Genomic DNA, 19,806 nt, shown 5'->3' with positions numbered 1-19,806 from the left:
ACTGCATAGGGCCCCCACCTAGGCACTCATGGTGGGGACAGCCTCAGGATGCAGGCAGGGGTAGGGATTCCCTAGACAGGGGAGGGACACTATGGCCAAGACTTGGTAGGAAGGAGCCAGACACATCAAGAGAGGTAAAGTGAGTCCTCCTGAGATAAAGGCACAACAAGTGCAACGGCCCTGGGGCAGGAGCTTCTCACGTTGAGATGAGTGAGGGCTCTAATGAGGCCGGGGGTCTGCTGGGCTATGCGGAAGAATCTGCACTTTGTCTGTGTTTAATGGGAGACCCAGATCTTGGGTGGCAGGGGTAGGGCAGACGGCACCCAGGCCAGTGACACACACCGAGTACTGGGCAGGGGGACCTGCAGGCACAGAGAAGAGAAACTCCCTCCACAGTGTGTAGGAGGCCCACGGCTCTGATGCAGACCCATTGGCACATGTCCGAGGGTGGCAGGGGGTGTCCAGCGGCAGGCAGACATTGGATCTGGGGCACCAGAGACCCTCTGGCGTGCACGCAGGGGCTGGCTCAGTCCTGTTCTCCAAGGACCTACTCTCGGGCTCACTGCTGTTGTCTGGGACCCCTGCAAAGAGAGGAAGGGTGTCAGAGGCCCTGATTTGCTAACAGGCCACAGTCTGGAACACCCACTACTATACGAGGCCCTGCCAGGCAGTGCCCTCAGCCCCCACCATCACACCCCTACCCCTCCCAACACTGGGCCTGCTGACTGACTCAGGAAAAGCTCCAACCCAGGCAGGCCACAGTCTCTGTGGGTCCTACTCTGTCCACTTTGAGTCTGGAAACCAGTCCAGTGGCCAAGGGACCAGCAGACATTACAGTGCAGTGCACCCAAGCCCCCCAACTCCCACCACAGGACGGGGTCCCACCTGCTCCTCCCACAGGCCGGTACACTTGTAGCCGCATCTGGGCGGGCCGGCTGAGCTCCTGGGTCCCAAACTCGGCAGTGGTGAGGAAGGCTTCGTGGCTCAGGCCCAGGCCCGGGAACACCATCACCTGGGGGGGCGGGGGGGGGGCTCAGCTCTACAGACCCCGGCCCCCCGCCCCGGCCAGCCAAGCGGGGAAGGAACAGCCAGATGGGGCTTCATGAGGCCCCCACGAATTTCACTCGGGAGGAAAAGTCAGGTTGAAACCATGTGTGAGCAGCCAGCCCTCCACCATGGCTTTTTTAAAAAACTCCAGACACCGAGAAAAGGTTTGGGAGCAATCAGAGCTCTCCCAGGTACTGGGACGGGGGCTTCTCCTCCCTGCACGATGGCGCGTTTGGCAAACCGTCGCTACTGGGCACAGAGGATGTTGCAAAGGCCCACACAAAAAGCAGCCTGTTTTTAAGAGGCACAAGCGCCCAGGGTAAGGGTGACCTCCAGACTGCGCCCTGAAGCAGGGTCGCGGCCGGCCTACCTCCACACGCTCCAGAGGGGCTGAGAGGGCCTCCTGCTGTGCCAGGGGGCTCAGGGGTCCCTGCAGGTCTCCACTTGGCGCCCCCACGAGGAAGTTCTCCGAGTCCCACACAGGGCCTGGGGTGGCGAGTGTGCAATGAGGTACTGGTCCCAGGCCCAAGAAGAGAATGTAGGGGGCCAGGGTGGGACTGAGCCACCTGGTGGCGGCCCCTCCAGCTCCCTCCCCCTTTGTCTGTTTCCAGTGCAGGCCAAGCCCAGGATGACAGTAGGTGCTCAGCAAACACCTAATGAACACTGACAGGCTAAGGAAGGAGCCCAGGGCGGGGAGGAGGGGACAGTGTCCTGGCCAAGGGTGGGAGGAGCTCCAGGGTGGCCAGGGAGACGTGTGTTTTGTGGGGGGCAGCTGCCCTGGTCCAAGGCAGAAGGCGCTCCCCGGCCCCCCAGCGCACCTCCAGGCCGTAGCTCACAGACGTAGCTGTGCGACGCCGAGCACAGGTCCGTGTTACACTGCCCGGCGGGCCCAAGCCGCACACAGCGCTCTGCCGTGGCGGGGTGTGGCTCCCCTGGCAGCCAGTTCTGGCAGCTCTCCAGGCTAAAAGCCTCGCCCTGAGGCGACGGGCCCGCCTCAGCACCCTCCACAGCCGAGAAGCCAATCCATACGTCCAGGCTCCTGCAGATGGTAGGGAGGGCGGAGACTCAGGGGGCTCCCCAAAGATAGGCACCCCTCTGCCCGCCCACCCTCTCTCTGGAGGGCAGGCTCCTCACAGCAGCCCATCAGGTGGGCCCAGTCCCTGCTTCCTACATAGGGAAACCGAGACTCAGAGACAAGACCTGGTGAGCATGGCCCACAGCAGTGCCCACCCAGCTGCCCATGACATGGGGCTAGGGGCCCAGTCAAGGGAGCTCTGCCTCAATCAGACCCACATCATGTCCTAGGGGGAGGTCCTGGGTGTGGCATGTGGGGACCAAGACACCAGCACATCAGCCCCCAAACGGGCTCTGCCAAGGTGGAAAGACCCTTCTAGAAATAGGGCTTATAGACACATAGCTAGGGGTGGAGACAGACACAGGGACAGGCAGGGGGAGAAGGATAGGGACAGACAGAAAGGCGGGGACAGGGAAAGGCACAGGGAGAGAAACGAGGTGCTGTGGTCAGAGCCAGGGCGGGGCCAAGCTACCGCCCATTAACTGGGTGACTTTGGGCAAGGGCCTTGACTGCCCTGGGCCTCGGTTTCCCCTTCTAGACACCGAATATGTCCAGGGTGGGATTTCACAGTCCACCTGGCCCCTTCCCACACAGGGACCGCAGGAGGTGGACATCTGGCCTCTGCCACCACCACCCCTGACCAGCCATGGAAGGTTCTGAGGTCTCTCCAGCCACTCTTGTCTCTCCTCCCGACGGCCTCAGGCTCTGCCCCCACCCCAGTGTTCTGGGGACCCCCCTCCAAACCTCTCAGCCTCTTGGGGGTGGGGGCAGGCACCTGGTGACCCGGGAGACCAGGAAGTGCTGGACGGCAGGACTGTCCACCATGGCCAGGGCGGCCCCGGCCCAGGCCCGGCACTGCTCCTGCGCCTGCAGCCAGGCCACCTTCTCTGCCACCAGGCGGTAGCAGTGCCCGTTACCAGGGAAGACCTCGGTGTCAGAGGGGCACAGCGGATGCACCACTGGAGGCCGGCAGGCAGAGAGATGGGGTTATCAGTGTGTGCCCACTCAGGACACTGCCCCGTGTGCCCCCGACCCTGGGGTGACCGGGGCCCAGCAGGCACCCACCTTGGGCCGGCGCCTCGCCCAGCGCCACAATGTTGTAGGTGGCCGCCAGGCCTGAGCCGCCACGGTTTCGGACTCCGAGCTCGAGGGGCTCGTCAGTGTGCACCGAGGCTGGACACACGAGCTCCAGGGCCGTCGGGGCCGCCTCCACCTGCACTTCCGTCCCCAGCTGGGCTGAGCCAGCCCCCAGGGCCAGCACAACTGTCACTGGATAGTGCCCGGGCAGCACATAGCGGTGAGTAGCAGCCGGACCAGCAATGTCCACCTCGGGAGAGCCATCGCCGAAATCCCAGCGTGTGGAGCTGACAGGTAGCGAGGCAGTGACATGGAAGGCCGCTGGCTGGCCAGAGGCCAGGGGTCCATGGGGCCCCACCAGGGTGGCCCCCGGGGAGGCAGGGAAGACATTCTGCAGGAGGGTGGGGCCCCTGCAGGCAGGGGCAGGGGGCAGCGGGAGACCAGAGCAGAAGGGCAGGCAGGCGGAGGAGGTGTTAGGGGGCTGGGCCACCCCGCACAGGCAGTGGCCCTGCTCTGAGAGGGCCGCAAGGCCCTGACCGGCCGAGAAGCAGAAGGCACTGCAGGCCTCGGGCACCAGCGGGCTCTCATGGGCAGCTGAGAAGGCTACCAGAGTCACAGCACCTGTGCTGTTGTCGGGGAGGCAGGCGACATACTCCTCACCTGGAAGCGGCAGACAGCTGTCTCTCAGCCGCCATTCTAGATCCCAGATTCCCCACCCCAACCCCCGGCCAGTCTCCCCACCCGCCGCCCGCCCGGTCCCCCTGACCCAGGGGCCTTGCTGCACCTCACCTGGTCAGTCTGTCTCAGCCCTGTAATTATTTGCCAGTGTATCTGTTGCCCAGGTCCCCCTCTTCTACCCCCCCCCACCCCCCGGCAGGTGACTCCTGAGTGCCTGTCGGGTCCCTTCTCAGCCGGGGTGTCCTGCAGGGAAGCGCTGAGCTGGCCCTGCCCCACCTGTACTCACCACATCCGCCATCAGACAAGGGGACCTGGAGGAGGGGCCGGCCAGCCAGGGGGCCAGGCCCTGCACAAGTGGCCGCCTCGGGCTGCACGATACGGACCCGCTGCTCTGCTGCCCAGCGCGGCAGCCACGCCAGACCGCAGTCACACTCCAGCGGGTTCCCGCTCAGGTTTCTGTGGGAGGCAGGGCCGGATGCTCGGCGGACGGTGCGAGAAGTATGGGGGACCAGGCCTGGCCTTGAGGAAGGGTCTGGGCCGGCCTCACCCTGGGGAGGCCAGGGCCCCACGACATGGACAGCCTCCCACCACCCCTGTAGCAGCCTGCCAGGCCCTGGGTGGGGGGCTCCAGCAGGCAAGCACACAGTCCCCCAGGGTCCGGTCTCACACGTATGGGGGCCACGGGCCCAGCCACTAACACCCACCAAACGCAACGCAACTTACATTTCACTTAAATTAAATAAATTAGCAAATGTTCTTTCTTCTAACGTAGAAATCTTATTGTTGCTTATGTCCCTGGAAGAAAGGGGGGATTTGGTGAGGTCTGAGCAATGCCCCCATAACCGCAATGCTGACAAGCAGCCACCACCTGCCCACCCCGAGGAATCCTATAGCCACGCTGGACAGGACACTCACAGCTCCGTCAGCGCCGAGAGGTTCGCCAGGAGCCCGACGTCCAGGGCCCGGAGCAGATTGTGGGAGACGTCTCTGGGAAGCAAATCAGTCACGGGTCAGTGCTGGAGCCCCGGGTGGGGCACAAAGCCGACCCCGGGCCTGTCCCAGAAGCTCCCCAGCACCCCCAATTGTGGCCTCCCACGCCTGAGCTCCCTAGTCCCAGGCCAGGATGGAGAATCGGAATGAATTCACATCTGGGGAAACAGAGGCAGAAGGCTGGGGCCCCTCAGCACTCCATCCATGCCCTGTCCCATTCCCCTGCAGAGCCAAGGCCCCACTTGTCCCCTGCCCCCTGGCCCAGCAGGGCCAGTCCATGGAGGGCAGACTTCACCTCCCCTACAGGGTTTAAAACACATCAGGGCAGCCCAGGGGTCTCCAGGGCCAGGGGGCCAGCTGCTTCCAGCTGAGGGGGCCTCTGAATGTCCGTAAGCTCCAGTGGGACACACAGACCAGGTGAACAGGGGGCCCTGGTAGATGAGGCCATACCACAGTGACAATGACAGCCCATGTTAAACCTTGAGGTTAACACGACCCCAATGAAAACTCCAGTCAACAAGATAACACACAGGTTCAATGCGAAGCATAACGTCCCGTGGGAAGCATCCAGAAAGGCTGAAGCATGGATTGACGTTATGTAAAACTGTGTTATGTATGTCGGAGTGGACAAACTGACCAACGAAAGGGAACCTCCTGAAACAGACTGTGACTCCACAAGAATTTGTGCAAAGACAGTTGGGACTCACACGTCAAGGACACACTCTTTAGCTAACAGTACCACCTGCCTTCCCAGCCAGGAGGTGGAGGTCACAGTCGCCCCTGCCCATCCACCTCGTGGGTCGGGGACCTGTGGACCACCTTGAATTGGTGAACACCTCCGGTCACCTGACCCACCCCACCCTCCTCGTCCTCTCCCCAGGCTCCCACCATGGTCTCCAAACAGAAGAGGCCTGGGCTTTCCGCCCACAAGCCCCTGCCCTTCCAGGTGTCACTACTCATGCTCCCAGGTCCCAGAATGCCTCTCACCAGCCCTGTCTTCCCACCAATGACCACCCAGTCATACAGAGACCGGGGGTCCCCTGGTGCCTCCTCCAGGCCTGCCAACCCAGCTCCTAAAACGCAGGCTTCCCAACCCTACCCCAGCTGCAGCCATTGGTCCAAACCCCAATGGCAGCCCGGGGGTGTCCTAAAGCCCAGCTCCCACCAGCCACCTTCTGGAATGGGCGCTGCTTTCCCAAGCCTGCTCCAAACACAGCAGGAGCTTAGTAAGACTAGGCTGGTGTCAAACGAGGTCCTCCTAGGAGCCGAGGCACTGCGTTGCTAGCCCAGGCCCCAAGGTCATGGGCAAGGCGCAGACAGACAGAGTCCCAGGGCTTGGCAGGCTGGGATGCATGGCACAGTCCCCCTGCACAGCTCACGATGCCCAGGACCACCTCTGGAACCAGGGTCAGGAACTGACCCCCACCCCATCCCTTGACCACTGCTCCTCCCTGGAGACCTGCTGGCCACAATATCCAAATACTCGCAACCTTCCAAGGGGGGCTGGGTCTCAGCTAGGCTGCTCCCACTATCCTGGCTCCCAGTACAGCAGGGGGCTATCTGAGGAGCTTCTGCAGTGACCAATGTGGGGAGCTCCTGCCCCCTGCAGCTCCCACTAAGGGGGTGCGGAGATGGACTGTACACACAGGCAGCCAACCCCCCGGAGCCTGGGCTCTCTCTGTCTCTCTCTCTGTCTCCCTCTCTCTCTCTGCAAAGGCAGCGGCTGTCGGGGGACTCAGTGCTGAGCAGATGGCATGTGGACATAAGTGCTCACCTGTCACCGGCCTCGGGCGGCCTGGGGCTGCAGGCCACAGGCGGCCTCAGTAGGGGAGTACATGCAGCAGGTGGGCAAGACCACGGTCCTACAGTGAACCGGGGACTCCACGAGACGGGCTGCGAGTGGAACCTCAGACATGGTCAGAGGGGCAGGCAGAACAGGGGGCAGGTCATCCTGGTGGTGGTGGGACCTCTGGTGGTGCTGGGGCCATGATACGGACAGGCGTACCATGGGGCGGGGTGGTGCTGGTGGGCCAGAGCTTCGGCTGGGACTAGGTAGGGACGGGGCTTCCGCCAGAAAAACCCACAGCAGCGCCACCACTGCTCTGACCAGGTGGCAGGATGCCAGCACACCTAATTTGGCAAAGCTCTCCTCCCAGCAAGAAGTTCAAATGGCACTGCAGGTGCCAGGTCACACACTCATGCCACCCACCGCACTGAGAACCTGACTGCTTTGGGAAGCAGTGTAGCCACACGCATCGAGAGGGACAGACATTCTTTCCCCTCACCTGAAAAGATGTGACATGATTTATAGTTTGAGAGCCCTGAGCCCACTGGCAAGTGTGGCCTGACACCCCCTCTTGGCACACAAAGTCAGAAAAAAGGCAGGTGCAAAATGCAGCCCCCTCCCCCTGCAACTGTTCAAACGGAAACTAAAGAAAGCCCTGGAAGGGGGTGCAGAGAAACAACCCCATTCTCAAGAGCAGGCAGATCCCCTAGATTTTCCGCACTCTTTCTGCTCTTGAAGTAGGAGAAATGGGGTGTGGAGGCTTCAGTGCAGGAAGAGACAGACAGGCTGCCCAAGGGGGCCTGGAGCAGGGGTTGGGGTGAGACCCAGGGCCAGGAGGGGGAGCTTCAGAGGGTGGACAAGGGGGGCCAGGAGCCACTCAGCCTAGGAGGTCGGGGCCGCGAGGCTACGTCCACTCCAAGCCGTGGCACTGGCCACAGCCCGTGGGCTCAGGGCCCGAGCTCCGCCCGCCTTGTAGATGCCGCCGCTCTCACCCAGCCTGTTTCCTATGTGGAGACAGGGTGTGTATGTTTGCACACACAGGTCCCTTCCCCTCAAGGGTTGTGGGACAGGGAGCCCATGCCCAGGGCACGGGTTCCAAGAATTCCAGCAGCTGAGAGACCTTTGGGGGCAGGGGCCACAGGGATGGGCCCTCTGGCAGTGCCGCCTCTGCCCTCTCCAACCGAGGCCAGCGTCCCTGGTCCTTTCCCACACAGGGAGGCGTTTTCCTTTCAGTCCGGTAGCTGCCGTTAAGGAAGCCCAGATGGGCGCTCACAAGTGCTTCCACGAGCCATGGAGGGGGCACAGTGCTTTCTTCTCGGGTGCTCTGTGGGCAGTACCACCCCTCTCTGGACTCCACCACAGGTCCCACCCCAGCCGCCAATCAGCTGCAAGACTGGGAGAGCAGGTTGTCAGGTAAGGGACTCGGTGGGCGCGCACGCCCACTTCCTAAGGGAACCCACGCAGGCCTGTCCATCATGGTGGTAACCAGCTCGTCTGCTTGAAGCCTTCAGTCTGTAGCCAAAAGCTGGACACTATTGCAGGGCCCTGAGAGTCCCGGATTCTTAGTGGGTTGGTGAAGACACCACACACAAATTCCCTGAGGTTATGCTCACTGATCCATTCCATCCAACTATCCCAAGAAACCCTGACAAACAGCGGATCACCGCAGCTGTGCCTTAAAGGGGCAGGTCCCCCCACACCAATGGTTCCCGCCTTATGACCTGCAGAAGGCGACACTCTCCAGCTCCACTGGTACCACAAATATGAGCAACGGGTGTAAAACTCTGACCTAATAAACGACTTAGGACAGTCATGTGTGCTTTTTTAAAAAAAGAAAGGACGTATGGTCTCTCCCGGCATAGGCCAAGGCCCTCCAGCACTGCACAGCACTGTGCCCATAGCCGGCACGCTGGCGTGTCCACACCATCCCTGGGGTGGGTGAGACAGGTCGGGACGCGGCCAGGCAGCCACGCTCCTACCTCTTGGTCAACGGTACCCTGGAGTTCAGTTAGACCTACAGTGGGCACTTCCCAGTGGCTGAGGTAAGGACAGCAGTGGAATCGGGCCTATGAGGAGGAATCAGGCCCCAGAAGCCAAGAAGCAACAGCCCTGGAGAGTACGATGGTCCAGAGAGATGGCCTGGGGGACAGGACAGTGGCATGAGGGGAAGTGCAGGCATGAAACACACACCCACAGCTCCAGGGAGAGCTGCCCAGCCCAGGCCTCGGAGGAGGAAAGAAAGAAGGAAAACCCCTAACGTGTTTTTCTACATCCTGTTTTCTGCAAAATTCATCATGAGTGACAGCTGCTGGGAGCCGCCTACAGTGCCTGAGAAACCAGGGTGGAGTGGGGTCCAGCGCCGTCCCTGGGCTCCCTGGCCCACGGCTCCAGGCCATCCACAGCCCAGCTAAGTCTTCCATCCAAGTCTGCTGGCCCAGCAGCCCCGTGGAACTTTCCTCACACACACAGACCGTCTCCCCATCACGGGTGCTGGCCACGTGCTCCCTGCACCGCACCCCTCCGACCCTTCTCTCCAGCCCTCACCTGGGCCTGGCTGGCCCATGGTGCAGAGAAAAGGACAAAGGGCCTCAGGGACCCTGCGGGCCCAACTCTGCCCAGCCCACCCCCCAGAGGGCAGAGCCAGGGGCCACACCACAGCCCCCCCCCCCTCATATGGAAATATCTCCATGGGGCAAGCCATGGGCAACTACATATACTGGAGGGGTTGGGGGCAGAGAAGACACTAGAGGAGAAGTCACTGGAGGGTCATGGGGGGCGACTGGATGGGGGGGCCCCTGGAGGGGGACGTGTGGAGTCCTCACCCAGGCCCACAGCCTCAAGGCCCTGCACAGCCACTTTCCACATCTCCATCTGCTTTTGCCATCCATGTTCTGGGGGAACGCCAAGGTGGCCACAGGCCAGCCCCATCCCCACTCCAGCCCCTCGGGCTTCCTCTGCACCCCCCCAGGTGACATCATTGCAATCTGAAGCCCTGCCCCCACACTCAGGGGCCTGACAGGACACAGCAGGCCCAAGGAGCAGCGTACAGGAGCCCACACAGTGGGCAGAAGCAGCAGAGGCTGGCCAAGCAGCAGTGCCAGGCCCCACAGGAGAGCCAGCAGCCTGGCCAGACAGCACCCTGAGAGGCCCTGAGCCAGGCAGGGCCCACCCTCTGGGCCAGCTGGACCCTCCCAGGCCCCTGCAAGGCCCAAGCCAGCAACTTCCAGGGACCCCCCCCCCCACACACACACACACACACACAGAGCCAAGGCTGGAGGGGTCAGGCCGGCTGGGGGGAGGGGTGACCGGGGACAGGCACACACCCATGAAAGCACAAGACACGTGTCACCTCCCCAGGCAGCAGGGATAGGGCTGGGAGGGGCCCCCACTGCCTGCTGCACCAGACATGAACCCCACGGTCAGAGATAGGGGCTCTCCCACCCAGTCTGGCCCTCTGCCGTCCCCTCTCCTGCTCAGGACAGGCAAGTGTTGGGGACGGAGGAAAGACCCCTGGTCTACCCCACAACCTGGGCCCTCCTCCTCCTCCCCCCACAGTGCCCAGCAGTCACGGGGGAACCCAGTCTGTCCCCACGCAGGGGTGCTCCCAACTCCCCCTGCCTTGCAGATCAGACGTTCTCAAGGGGAGGACCAGCCTCTCCCGGGCCTGCATCCTTATCCTGGGGCTCAGGCGCCCTCTGGGGCATCCCTGTGCCGCTGGCTCTCATCCTTCCTGGTCCAAACAAGAGCTGGGTCAGGGACCTCTGCTTTCACCACCAAGCTGCAGGTACCCAGCGGAAGATGCTAAGGGCCCCCCATCCGATGGACAAAGGCAGCTCCTTCTGCCCTCCCCACACAGGGCTTTGGCCCTGCTCACATCCCAGGCTTTACAGAGGGGATGGGAGGCAGGAAGGGGAAGAGGGGGGCAGGGGAGAGGGGGACAGGGGAGGGGGAGAGAGGAGAAGAGGGAGTCTCAGAGCCACAGCAGAGAGAGATAGAAGGGGGCTACACGTATGAAGGTGAGTGAGTCGGTGTGGGAGGTGGAGGCCAGAAGAGGGTTGGGTCCCGGAGACAGCATGTCTGGAGCGTTCGTTCCCAGGTGGCTCCGGGGGCCGTCACTTTTAGAGCTGAGGAAACAGAGCCCCCAGACAAGCCTAGACCCTGTCCTGCAGCCCAGAGCAGCCTCAGTTTCCTCCTCTTCCAAGGAGGAGAGTGGCCTTGGGTGCCTGCTCCCCAGTCCAGATGCTGGGCGGGGTTTGGGGGCCAGCTGGAGCCCCCAAGGAAACATCTGCACATTCCAGACGCATGTGGTCAGCGGTGGGGGCGACTGCCAGGCCCCAGCCCAGCACCCCCACCCCGGTGCTGGCTGCCTTGCTGGAAACAGGGCTTGAGGGGAATGGGCTCCAGAGGGGTAGCCTGTACATGTTATGTAACTGGCTCCTCCAGAGCCAGCAGCTGCCTCCTCCCTCTGGCAGGACAGGACAGCGCAGTGGGCGGCAGGCACCCCACTCCCCATCCAGGGCCCAGGGCTCCAGGCTCCTCCCTCTTCCTCCAGCCCTCCTGGTTCCTGGAAATGCAGCCTCAGTGGGCCCTGCTGCTGCCGGCTAAGCCAGCCCATCCTCTCCCCGGAGGCCCCACAGGCTCCGAAGAGAAACAGGTTCCCCTCAGCAAAGCCAGGGGGGCGCCTAACACGGCCCCTGAGAAGCCAGGCGCAGGAAGGGAAGAGAGGCCACAGTGCTGGTCCAGGGCCCCTCAGGGGATCCCTGCCAACACCTCGGCACTCAGACCTGGCACTGCCACCCACTCACCACCTCACCACCTCACTAATGACTCCTTTCAGCACTGGGGACAGGCAGCTGGGAGCCCAGCACCCGCGCCAGTCTGAGTCTAATAACCTCATTCTGCTTTCATTCCCTTCTATTTATGGAGAGTGAGGCTGGCTTCCAGGGCCGGATATGATGACGTTTAAATTAATGAATTCAAGTTTAGGAGAGAGCTGATTTGAAAAAAAAAACCAAAAAAAACACACGCGGATGGGATGAGCTGGGGAGGTGGGCAGGGTGTGGGCCTGCCAGATCCTTGGGGGCTCTGCACCCCAGCTCTCACCCCACCTGACTGCAAACCAGGGCCCAAGGAATCAGCAAGAAGGGGGTAGGGGATCTTGGCCTTGAAGACGAGAGGGAAAGGCCTGCATGAGACCCCTCCACAGCCTCCCGGTCCCAGGGCACTGGAACAGCAAACAGTGCCCATTTCACAGGGTATTTTGTGGGGCTCCCTCATGGAGCTTTGCCATCCCACAACTGAACTGTCACCAGGATGACATGGGTGTCTGGTGTGGTGACAAAGCCTGCCTAGGATCCCCCTGGGACCACAGGCCAGGACAGGGAGGGGAACCTCAGGAAGGGGACGAGGCCGTGGGGCACCCTCCACACAGCCCAGCTCTGAGGGGAGGCACTGAGACCAGCCACCATCGGGCATAAACAGACCAGGGAGGTGGCCAGGGGCTAGGAAGGAGGGGGCCCACCCAGAGAGGGGGCCAGCTTACTCTTCCACCTGCAGCTGGGGATTTGGGGCCTCCCTTCAAGGGCAAGGGGAGGAAAAGGACCCACAGCTGGGGCCTCAGAGCACTGCACTCAGCAGATGTGTCCCTCCGCACTCTGGCCTGTCACAGCCAGCCAGGGCAGGGGCTGCGACATCCCCTCCACAAATGGGAATGCTGAGGCTCAGGGAGACCCCTCCTCGCCTCCCCGGAGTCTGAAGAGGGAAGGAGAAAGGCAGCTGGGGCTCTTCCCACCCTGGCCGGGGAGCCGGCACAGAGCCTCTGGCTTTCCAGGGGCAGAAGCATCAGTTCAGTGTGGCCAGCAACCTCAGCACCCACTCAGCCGCTGGCAGGGCCGCTGGCAGGATCCAACCGACACCAGGGCTACAGAGCAGTGTGGAGGCGCAGGACCCGGGGGCCACTGGTGCCATTAGCCTTCCCGTGAGCCCTGGCCCTCATTCCCCACCTCGACCAGAAGGGAAAGCTGGCTCTCCCTGCCTCGGGACAAAGCCCCTTCTAGAGTGGCCCCAAGGGTACTGAAGGCATGGGGGCTGCTAAAATCGGGGGCACCCCGCTTTGTCAGGCCTGGGCCCACGAGGCATCTCTGGAAAGGAAAGAGCCCTGCCCACCTTGGCCCCCAAAGGCAGCCCCTCGCTGGCATCAGCAGCTGGGCACCACTGGGCCCCTTGGCGGAGACAGCTGCCAAGCCATAAAGAACGAGGTGTTCCGGGAAAAAGGACGTGAGCTGCATTTTCCAGCTGCCTTTCACTCAGCAGCGCCCCCGCCGCACGCGGCCTCAGCCAGCTGGAGAGGAGCAACCCAGCACACGGGCCAGGCCTCCGGGTGCCCGAGCCCAGATGCTGCGCCACCCCAGACAGTGGCAGGAGAAACGGGATGTTTTCATTCCAGAGTGCTCGTCGGGCTGGGCCCACTGGGTTCCCGCGGCTGGCGCGGGCCACCACACAGTGTTCCGGAAAAGAAAACGTGCGTCTCCATCCAAAATGGCTCCTGCACTGGAAACCAAACCCCAGCCGGAGTCTCCCTCGGGGCCAGGGTCTCCACACTCCCCACCCACCTGGCACAGGGGCCGCTGGCAGGGTCTCGGGGTGGGGCCACATCTGGCAGCACCGCCCAGCCCAGCCAGTTGTCACAAGATGGTGGTCCCCAGGCACAGCCTGTGGAGAGCAGACAAGGAGCCCCAACAGGCAGCCGACGAGGAGACGCCCTGGCCTGAGGGAAGAGGACGACGGTGGGAGGAGCCTGTAGAGAACCGGGAAAGGGAAACTGAGTCTGGCAGGCGCCAGGCGCACCTTCTCCAAAACCGCCTGAGTCAGCTTCCCGAGAAATCACAGAGAGGTGCCGTGTGCGACAGCTGAGGTGGCAGCAGGACCAACTTGCTGTGGGAGACGCCGAGTGGCTGGCGTGCAAACAGGTCCCAAGGCTGCCACATCATCAAGAACAAGGGGCCTACGACAGCTCCCAGTGTTCTGTTCACGCCTCGTAACTGTTACATATCCCCACGTGGAAGCACCAAAACCACAAAGGCTTAAAACTGAGATAAAAACAGAAGCGGAACGTGCCAGGAGTGATGAACCCCAACAGCCGCGTGGCCCTGTGTTGAAGGCGCCCGAGCTCAGACCAGATGGCTTCTGGACGTGGGGTTTCCCTGCCTGGGCGCTGAGGGGTGGGTAGGAGTCTGCCTGCTCCGGCTCATCTATGCTTCTCCCGTCTGTCGCAGTGTTTGGTCTGAGCAACTCAGTCACGAGCACATGAGCACTGGCTCAGGGGCACTTCTCCTCCGCCGTTCGTCTGCTCTGCAGCAGGGCAGGTCCTAGGGGTCCATCTCCCGGTGGCCAGTGCCGGGGGACCAGGCATAGAGGAGGGGACGGAGGGAGCCACTTTGGCAAGTTACAATTACTGGGACCACAGCAACCGAGCCCTGTGAATGCCCCACACACCCTCACCTCTGAGGCCCTGTGACCCCGTAAGGTATATCCACTCATGGTGCCCATTTCGTAGGTGAGGAAATTGAAACTCAGAGAGGCCGAGTGACTCGGCCAAGGTCACACAGGAAGTGTAGGTGCTGGGATATAAACCAGGTCTGACCCAGGGCCTGAATCCCCGACTCCTGGGCTTCCACACCTTCCTCCTGGAACCAAACAGTAAGTCAGCAGGAAGGACCAGAACGGGGACAGCAAAGGGAGGCCTGAGGGGGAGCTGCTGGGAAGGGCAGAGCAGGGCTGAGCAGCAGCTGGGGCCCGAGCCCAAAGCCCACCGCGTCCACGCAGGGACACCCCCGCTGCCACCTCTCTATAGCTGACGAAGCAGGTTGCTGTTGTTGTACCCCCGGCCCCGCCACGCAGTTGCAAGGCTATGCCCCAGAGCTTGCTGATGAAATCACGTCTCGGCCACAACTCTCCAGCCATGTGACCCTAGGAAATGACTCAACCTTGGAAGCCTCCGTGTCCTGGTCTGTAGAGTGGGACCGAGTGGTTCCACCCCCACAGCACAGCCCTGTGTGAGGCACCTGAGGTAAAGGACAGAAAGGGCCTAGCACGGAGCCTGGCACTTGGCCACCATGGAGGGAGAAGGCGAGGCAATGGTAGGAGGGGGCTGCCCACTGGGTCGTTTCTTCAGAGACTTCTTAAAATTCAGCCATAATTCGCACACTAATAAAGTTCGCCCTTCTAAAGTATGCAATTCAGTGGTTTTTAGCATATTCCCAAGGCTGTGCAACCATCACCACTATCTAATTCCAAAACTTTTTCATCACCCCAAACCCCCATCGCCTACCCCAGTCGCAGACAACACCAGTCTGCTTCCTGCCTCCATGGAGTTGCCCATTCTGGACATTTCATATTAGTGAAATCATTCAACGCGTGGCCTTTGGTGTCTGTCTGCTTTCACTGAGCATCAAGTTTTCAAGACTCATCCATAACTGTAGCCTGTGTCAGCACTCCATTCCTTTTTATGGCTGAGTAATCCATTCATCTGCTGATGGATAGTTGGGTTGTTTCCATCTTTGGTTACTATGAATAATGCTGCTGTAAACATTTGTATACAAGTTTTTGTGTTGACATGTTTCATTTCTCTCGGGTAGATACCTGGGAGCAGAACTGCCAAATCGTTTTCCACAGGCCTGTCCCATTCTACATCCCCACCAGCAGCAGAGGAGGGTTCCAATTTCTCCACATCCTCACCAGCACTCATTACTGTCTGCCTTTCTGGTGACAGCCACCACGGTGGATATGAAATGGTATCTCACCATGATTTGATTGACATTTCCCTAAAAGCAAGCGGTTAAGCATCTTTTCATGTGCTGATTGGTCATTTGTATGTCTTTTTTAAAGCTGTCTGTTCAGATCCTTTGCCCATTTTTTAATTGGGTCATTTGTCTTTCTAGCATGGAGTCATAAGGGTTTCTTATATATTCTGGCTACAAGTGCCTCATCAGATATACGATTTGCACATGTTCTCCACTCTGCAGTCCCCATTAGGGGGACCCCGTACACGAGGCATGTGTGCCCTCATGTCCACAGTGCTGGCAAATTTGCATCCTGTGTCTCCCCAGGAAACTCACATGACACACGCGTCTATAGTCTGAATCCCCAAGTGCCGGCCATTGTGTGCAGCTCAGGGAACGTGAGCGTGAGATCAGCAGAATGTGCAGGACACCTGAGTCCTCCCGGTAGCCACTGTCCCCACACAGCAGCCAGCATTCCTTCTAGAAGACGCCAAGCACACCACTTCCCTCCTGGACCCTTCGGTGTCACCCCTCCCTGCTCTCTCGATAAAGGCCTCACCTCCTACTCCTCCGCCTGAGGCTCCACCAGGCGAACCTCTCTGCCTGGGACGCTTCCCCCAGCCCCTAGATGACTCTTGTGCAAGTACTGAATCAATGCCACTTACACTGGGGGTCCTTCTGGGCAGCGCCTCCAAAGTGGTTCCCTCCCCATCATCTGAGTGTTTGGTTTAACATAACTGAGCCTCTGAAAGGTGGGCTTGAAGACTCCCAGCACAGAGCCGGCACACAGCAGCCAGACTCCCCACAGCCGAGGGCTCACAGACACGACCTTCTGTTGCTCGGCGAGCCCTTAACGCAGCAGTGCATGTGGCACCTGCAGTCTAACACATTACGCACACGCCAGGCCCAGGTCAAGTCCAGGGGTTTATTTACCTTCCCTCACACCGATGTCCTGTGCAGACACTGAGGGTTGAGCCTCTCCCCTAATCGCCTGTCATTTAGGGGAACAGGCAGGGAAGGGGGAGGCCCTGAATGCTCCCAGCCAACAGAAGACATTCAGGCCCCCAGTATTGCAATCAGCAAACCAAGTCCCTTATTGAATTCCTGTTCCAAGCCTAGACCCAGATCTGAAACACACACAGGACAGTCAGTACACAAAACCCAGGATGGGCCCCAGGCCAAACTCAGCAGTGCACACCCAACACCTGAGAAGTGGTCGGCCAAAATCACCCACACCTGAAACTGACGGACAGCCCACACCTGGAGAAACGCTGCCACATCAAAACCTTTCTGGGGTAACACAGTCCACCTCTGTGCTGTCCTGTCCAACACGGTAGCACTTGAAATGTGACTCGTCACACAACACAGCTCTGGACCCAACTAGGTATCAATCTACAGGAAACGCAGAAGGCAGAGGGTCACATTGAATGACACCAGGGAGGTGAGATAGACGCAACCCAATCTCAGGCATTGTCAAAGCTCGTTTCCTCAACACATTGCACGAGGGAAAAAAGAGATGGAGGGAAAGCCTATACACCAACAGAGATTTAAAAGACACCAACTAATTGCATTGTGTGGACCTTATTTGGATCCCAATTCAAACGACTGAAATTTGAATACATTGGACATGTAATGGGATCAGGGAATTACTCGTTGCAGGTGTGACTGCAGCGTTGCCATATACTCCAAAATGCTTACAGATCAAAGAAGAGGATGCTGGAATTTGGTTCTAAAGGGGTAGGAGTATGGTAGGGCACAGCAGGCCACAGAGCATTGGGTCTGAGAAGTTCACCAGGCTAATGTGTCTGTTGTGTATGTTCAAATTCTCCATCATAAAGCTTTAAAAGTAGAGCAGCAACAGCATTTTGCTGAGTGACATCACCATCGTAAGGCTGCCACCTCCCAGCAGCATCGATTAACCCAAGAAAGACCAGGGTCTGGGAGCCCGGAATCCCCTAGGGGCCAGCCTTCCACCCAGGTCTAGACACAACTGTCCTGCTACACCTCAGACTGGCCAAGGAGTCTCAAATGGAAAGGTGGGCTGCAAGACACTGATGACGGAGGTACCAGGCCCAAGCCCCCCCAGAAGAGGCTACTGGGTCCCCTGCACAAGCACACCCTCGCCCAGAAGGCTCCCTGGCTTCTCTGAGCTCAGCCCTTCTCCCTTGGAGAAGAGGAGACTCACCTATCTCCCTTTCCCTGAGGAGAGGATTTGCAGGGTCGACAGGCAGAATGGCTGGGCTGCCCAGAGTACAGATGGGGGACCAGCGGGGGCCTTATCATCTGCACCCAAGGGTTGTTTCTTGTGGGTCCTCAATTCCCCCAGCCTTCTGGAAACCTCCCAGAAGCAGCTTCAAGTGTAAAGAGCATGGAGTCTCCTCTATTCCTCATCCACCTGTCTCCCAGGGTCCTGCTGCACAGACGGGCAACAACCCTGCGAATCCTGCCAGCTCAGGCTGGGCCAGGCCATCAGCTCCCAGGACCTCCAAAACCCAGGAGCAGAGCCTGAGGGGACACATGCAAGGCAACAGACTCGAGCTCCATCACTGTCTCCAAGAGCCTCCTGAGTGTGCCCTGCCTGCTGCAGGCCTCGGACCCATCGGCATTGTTTATTCCCTGGACAGCTCCTGGAGGCCAGCTCGGACTCACCAGCAGGAGTCTAACCCCCAGCAGCTCCCAGCCCACCAGGGACACACGTAACCTCACCCACAGTATCAAGAAACAAAGGGTAGGGGAGTCTGACGCAATTATGTGGACGCTGGTGGCAGACAGGAGGCTAATCTCAAGAGACAGTAGAGATGGCACATGCTTCAGTGGTCATGGAGCAAGATGACAGGCCCCCCATGCACAGCCCCCATGGCTCCCAGCTGACCCTGGAGAACCTGCTCTTCCCCCACCCCCAAGCCCACCTGGCAAAGCCCCAAGAACATCTGGACCACTCAGGATAAGCGCAGGATAAGCGCCCACCCCTACTTCACCCACCCAACATCCAAACTCATCTGAACACTGACCACTGGGCCTCACAATTTAAGGTAGCCGCATGCTGCTGTCACCCAGGGAACAGTGTCACAAAACTGAATGCCTGGGCCCACCCCGCAGATTCAACAGTTTGTGGTCAAGGTCCTGCCTTAGGTGCCTGGAAGTACCCAAGAAATCCAAACGGGGCCCCAGGGATATGGACCAGCAGGCCCTGAGCCTGTTCGCAGCCCCAGGGATAACTGTCTGGAAATCTCAGTCCTCTGCACCGTTTTCATTCTGGGTCCTGAGCACCTTTCAGTCAAAACCAGTTCTGCCATGTACTGGCTGTTACTTGGTACTGTTGCTTGGACAAACTGCATCACCTGCTTCTCAGTTTTTCCATCTGTAAAATGGGATCTTCACTGTACCTCCACCTCAGAGTTAGGGTGAGGGTGCAATGACCACAACCAGAGCTTGGCACAGGACCTCACTCCAGACAGCTCTCTATAAAGGTGATTATTACTACTTCCCACATGCAAACCCAACAACAGCTCTTCAGCGTTTTAAACCCCTCTGTGGTAACCCCACCCACCACTAGTCCCAGGATAACATCAGAGCCCTAGACTGGACACTTGAAGCCCTTAGAACCCCTGCCCACGTCCCATCGGGCCCTCATTCCCTCACACTTGCCCTGCAGCTGCCACACTGGGAGTGAAACCCTACATCTACAAACGACCAAGTCCAGCCTCCAGGTCTTTGTAGACAATTCCCTCCTCTCTTCCCCTGGACCCACCTTCCTGCCCCTTCTGAAGTGTCAAGCCAAGTCTTACATATCCATCAAACCCTTGTCCAGACACCTCTACTGGGAAGCCTTCCCTGCCATGCCACACAGAGCTCTCCATCTCCTCGCTTCCTTCCCCTGGGCTCCCATGCCCTGGGTATCCGCCAGGCCGCATCCTATTAGTGTCTAATTAGCGTTTAAGTGTTTGCAGCCTCCCTTCAGAGACCGCCCCGCCCCGCCCCCGCACGCTGCCACAGGCCCCCCATCAGCTCGCGTTTGCAGAGTCCCACCGGGTGGGATGTCTCTGTTTTCACAGAAACCGGGATTTTTCTGTTTCCCTCTGGCCTGGGCCAGACTGGCTGACAAGCCGGCCGTGGTCCCAGGTTTTCCTTATTTAGTCAGGCGGACCTCACTACGCTGGAGCCTCGCCCTGGGAGAGGCCTGGCCGGCACTCCGTTTCCCCTTCTAGAGGCCGGGGACGCGCCCACGCCCTGCGAGGCCCGCCAGGCCGGCGGCCTGCCCGGCCGGGCCTCTCCCTGGAGGGTGCAGGCGCGGCGAGGCCTCCCCACGCCCTGCGCCCCGCCAGGCCCTCACCGCCCCCCAGTGCTCACGCCCGCCCGGCGCCATGGCAACC

The 19,806-nt window shown here is 60.2% G+C and overlaps 1 protein-coding gene across 2 annotated transcripts in view; it reads right to left on the bottom strand.

Annotated features, from left to right (window-relative positions):
- The window catches only part of PKD1 (polycystin 1, transient receptor potential channel interacting), a 44,937-nt gene that overhangs the window by 24,672 nt on the left and 459 nt on the right, over positions 1–19,806 (bottom strand). For both annotated transcript variants that reach the window (XM_019713061.2, XM_074322646.1), the window contains exons 2-10: positions 4,793–4,864; positions 4,601–4,672; positions 4,164–4,333; positions 3,188–3,859; positions 2,898–3,081; positions 1,866–2,086; positions 1,418–1,533; positions 886–1,012; positions 343–581 (exon numbers count right to left, since the gene is read on the bottom strand). In XM_019713061.2, coding sequence (XP_019568620.2) covers positions 343–581; positions 886–1,012; positions 1,418–1,533; positions 1,866–2,086; positions 2,898–3,081; positions 3,188–3,859; positions 4,164–4,333; positions 4,601–4,672; positions 4,793–4,864 — 1,873 coding nt within the window. The remainder of the gene's footprint in view (positions 1–342; positions 582–885; positions 1,013–1,417; positions 1,534–1,865; positions 2,087–2,897; positions 3,082–3,187; positions 3,860–4,163; positions 4,334–4,600; positions 4,673–4,792; positions 4,865–19,806) is intronic.

Source organism: Rhinolophus sinicus, linkage group LG18 (assembly GCF_036562045.2).
Source record: "Rhinolophus sinicus isolate RSC01 linkage group LG18, ASM3656204v1, whole genome shotgun sequence".
Classification (NCBI taxonomy): Eukaryota; Metazoa; Chordata; class Mammalia; order Chiroptera; family Rhinolophidae; genus Rhinolophus; species Rhinolophus sinicus.
The sequence above is the reverse complement of the archived record's forward strand: the minus strand, read 5'-3'. Positions and strand labels throughout refer to the sequence as shown.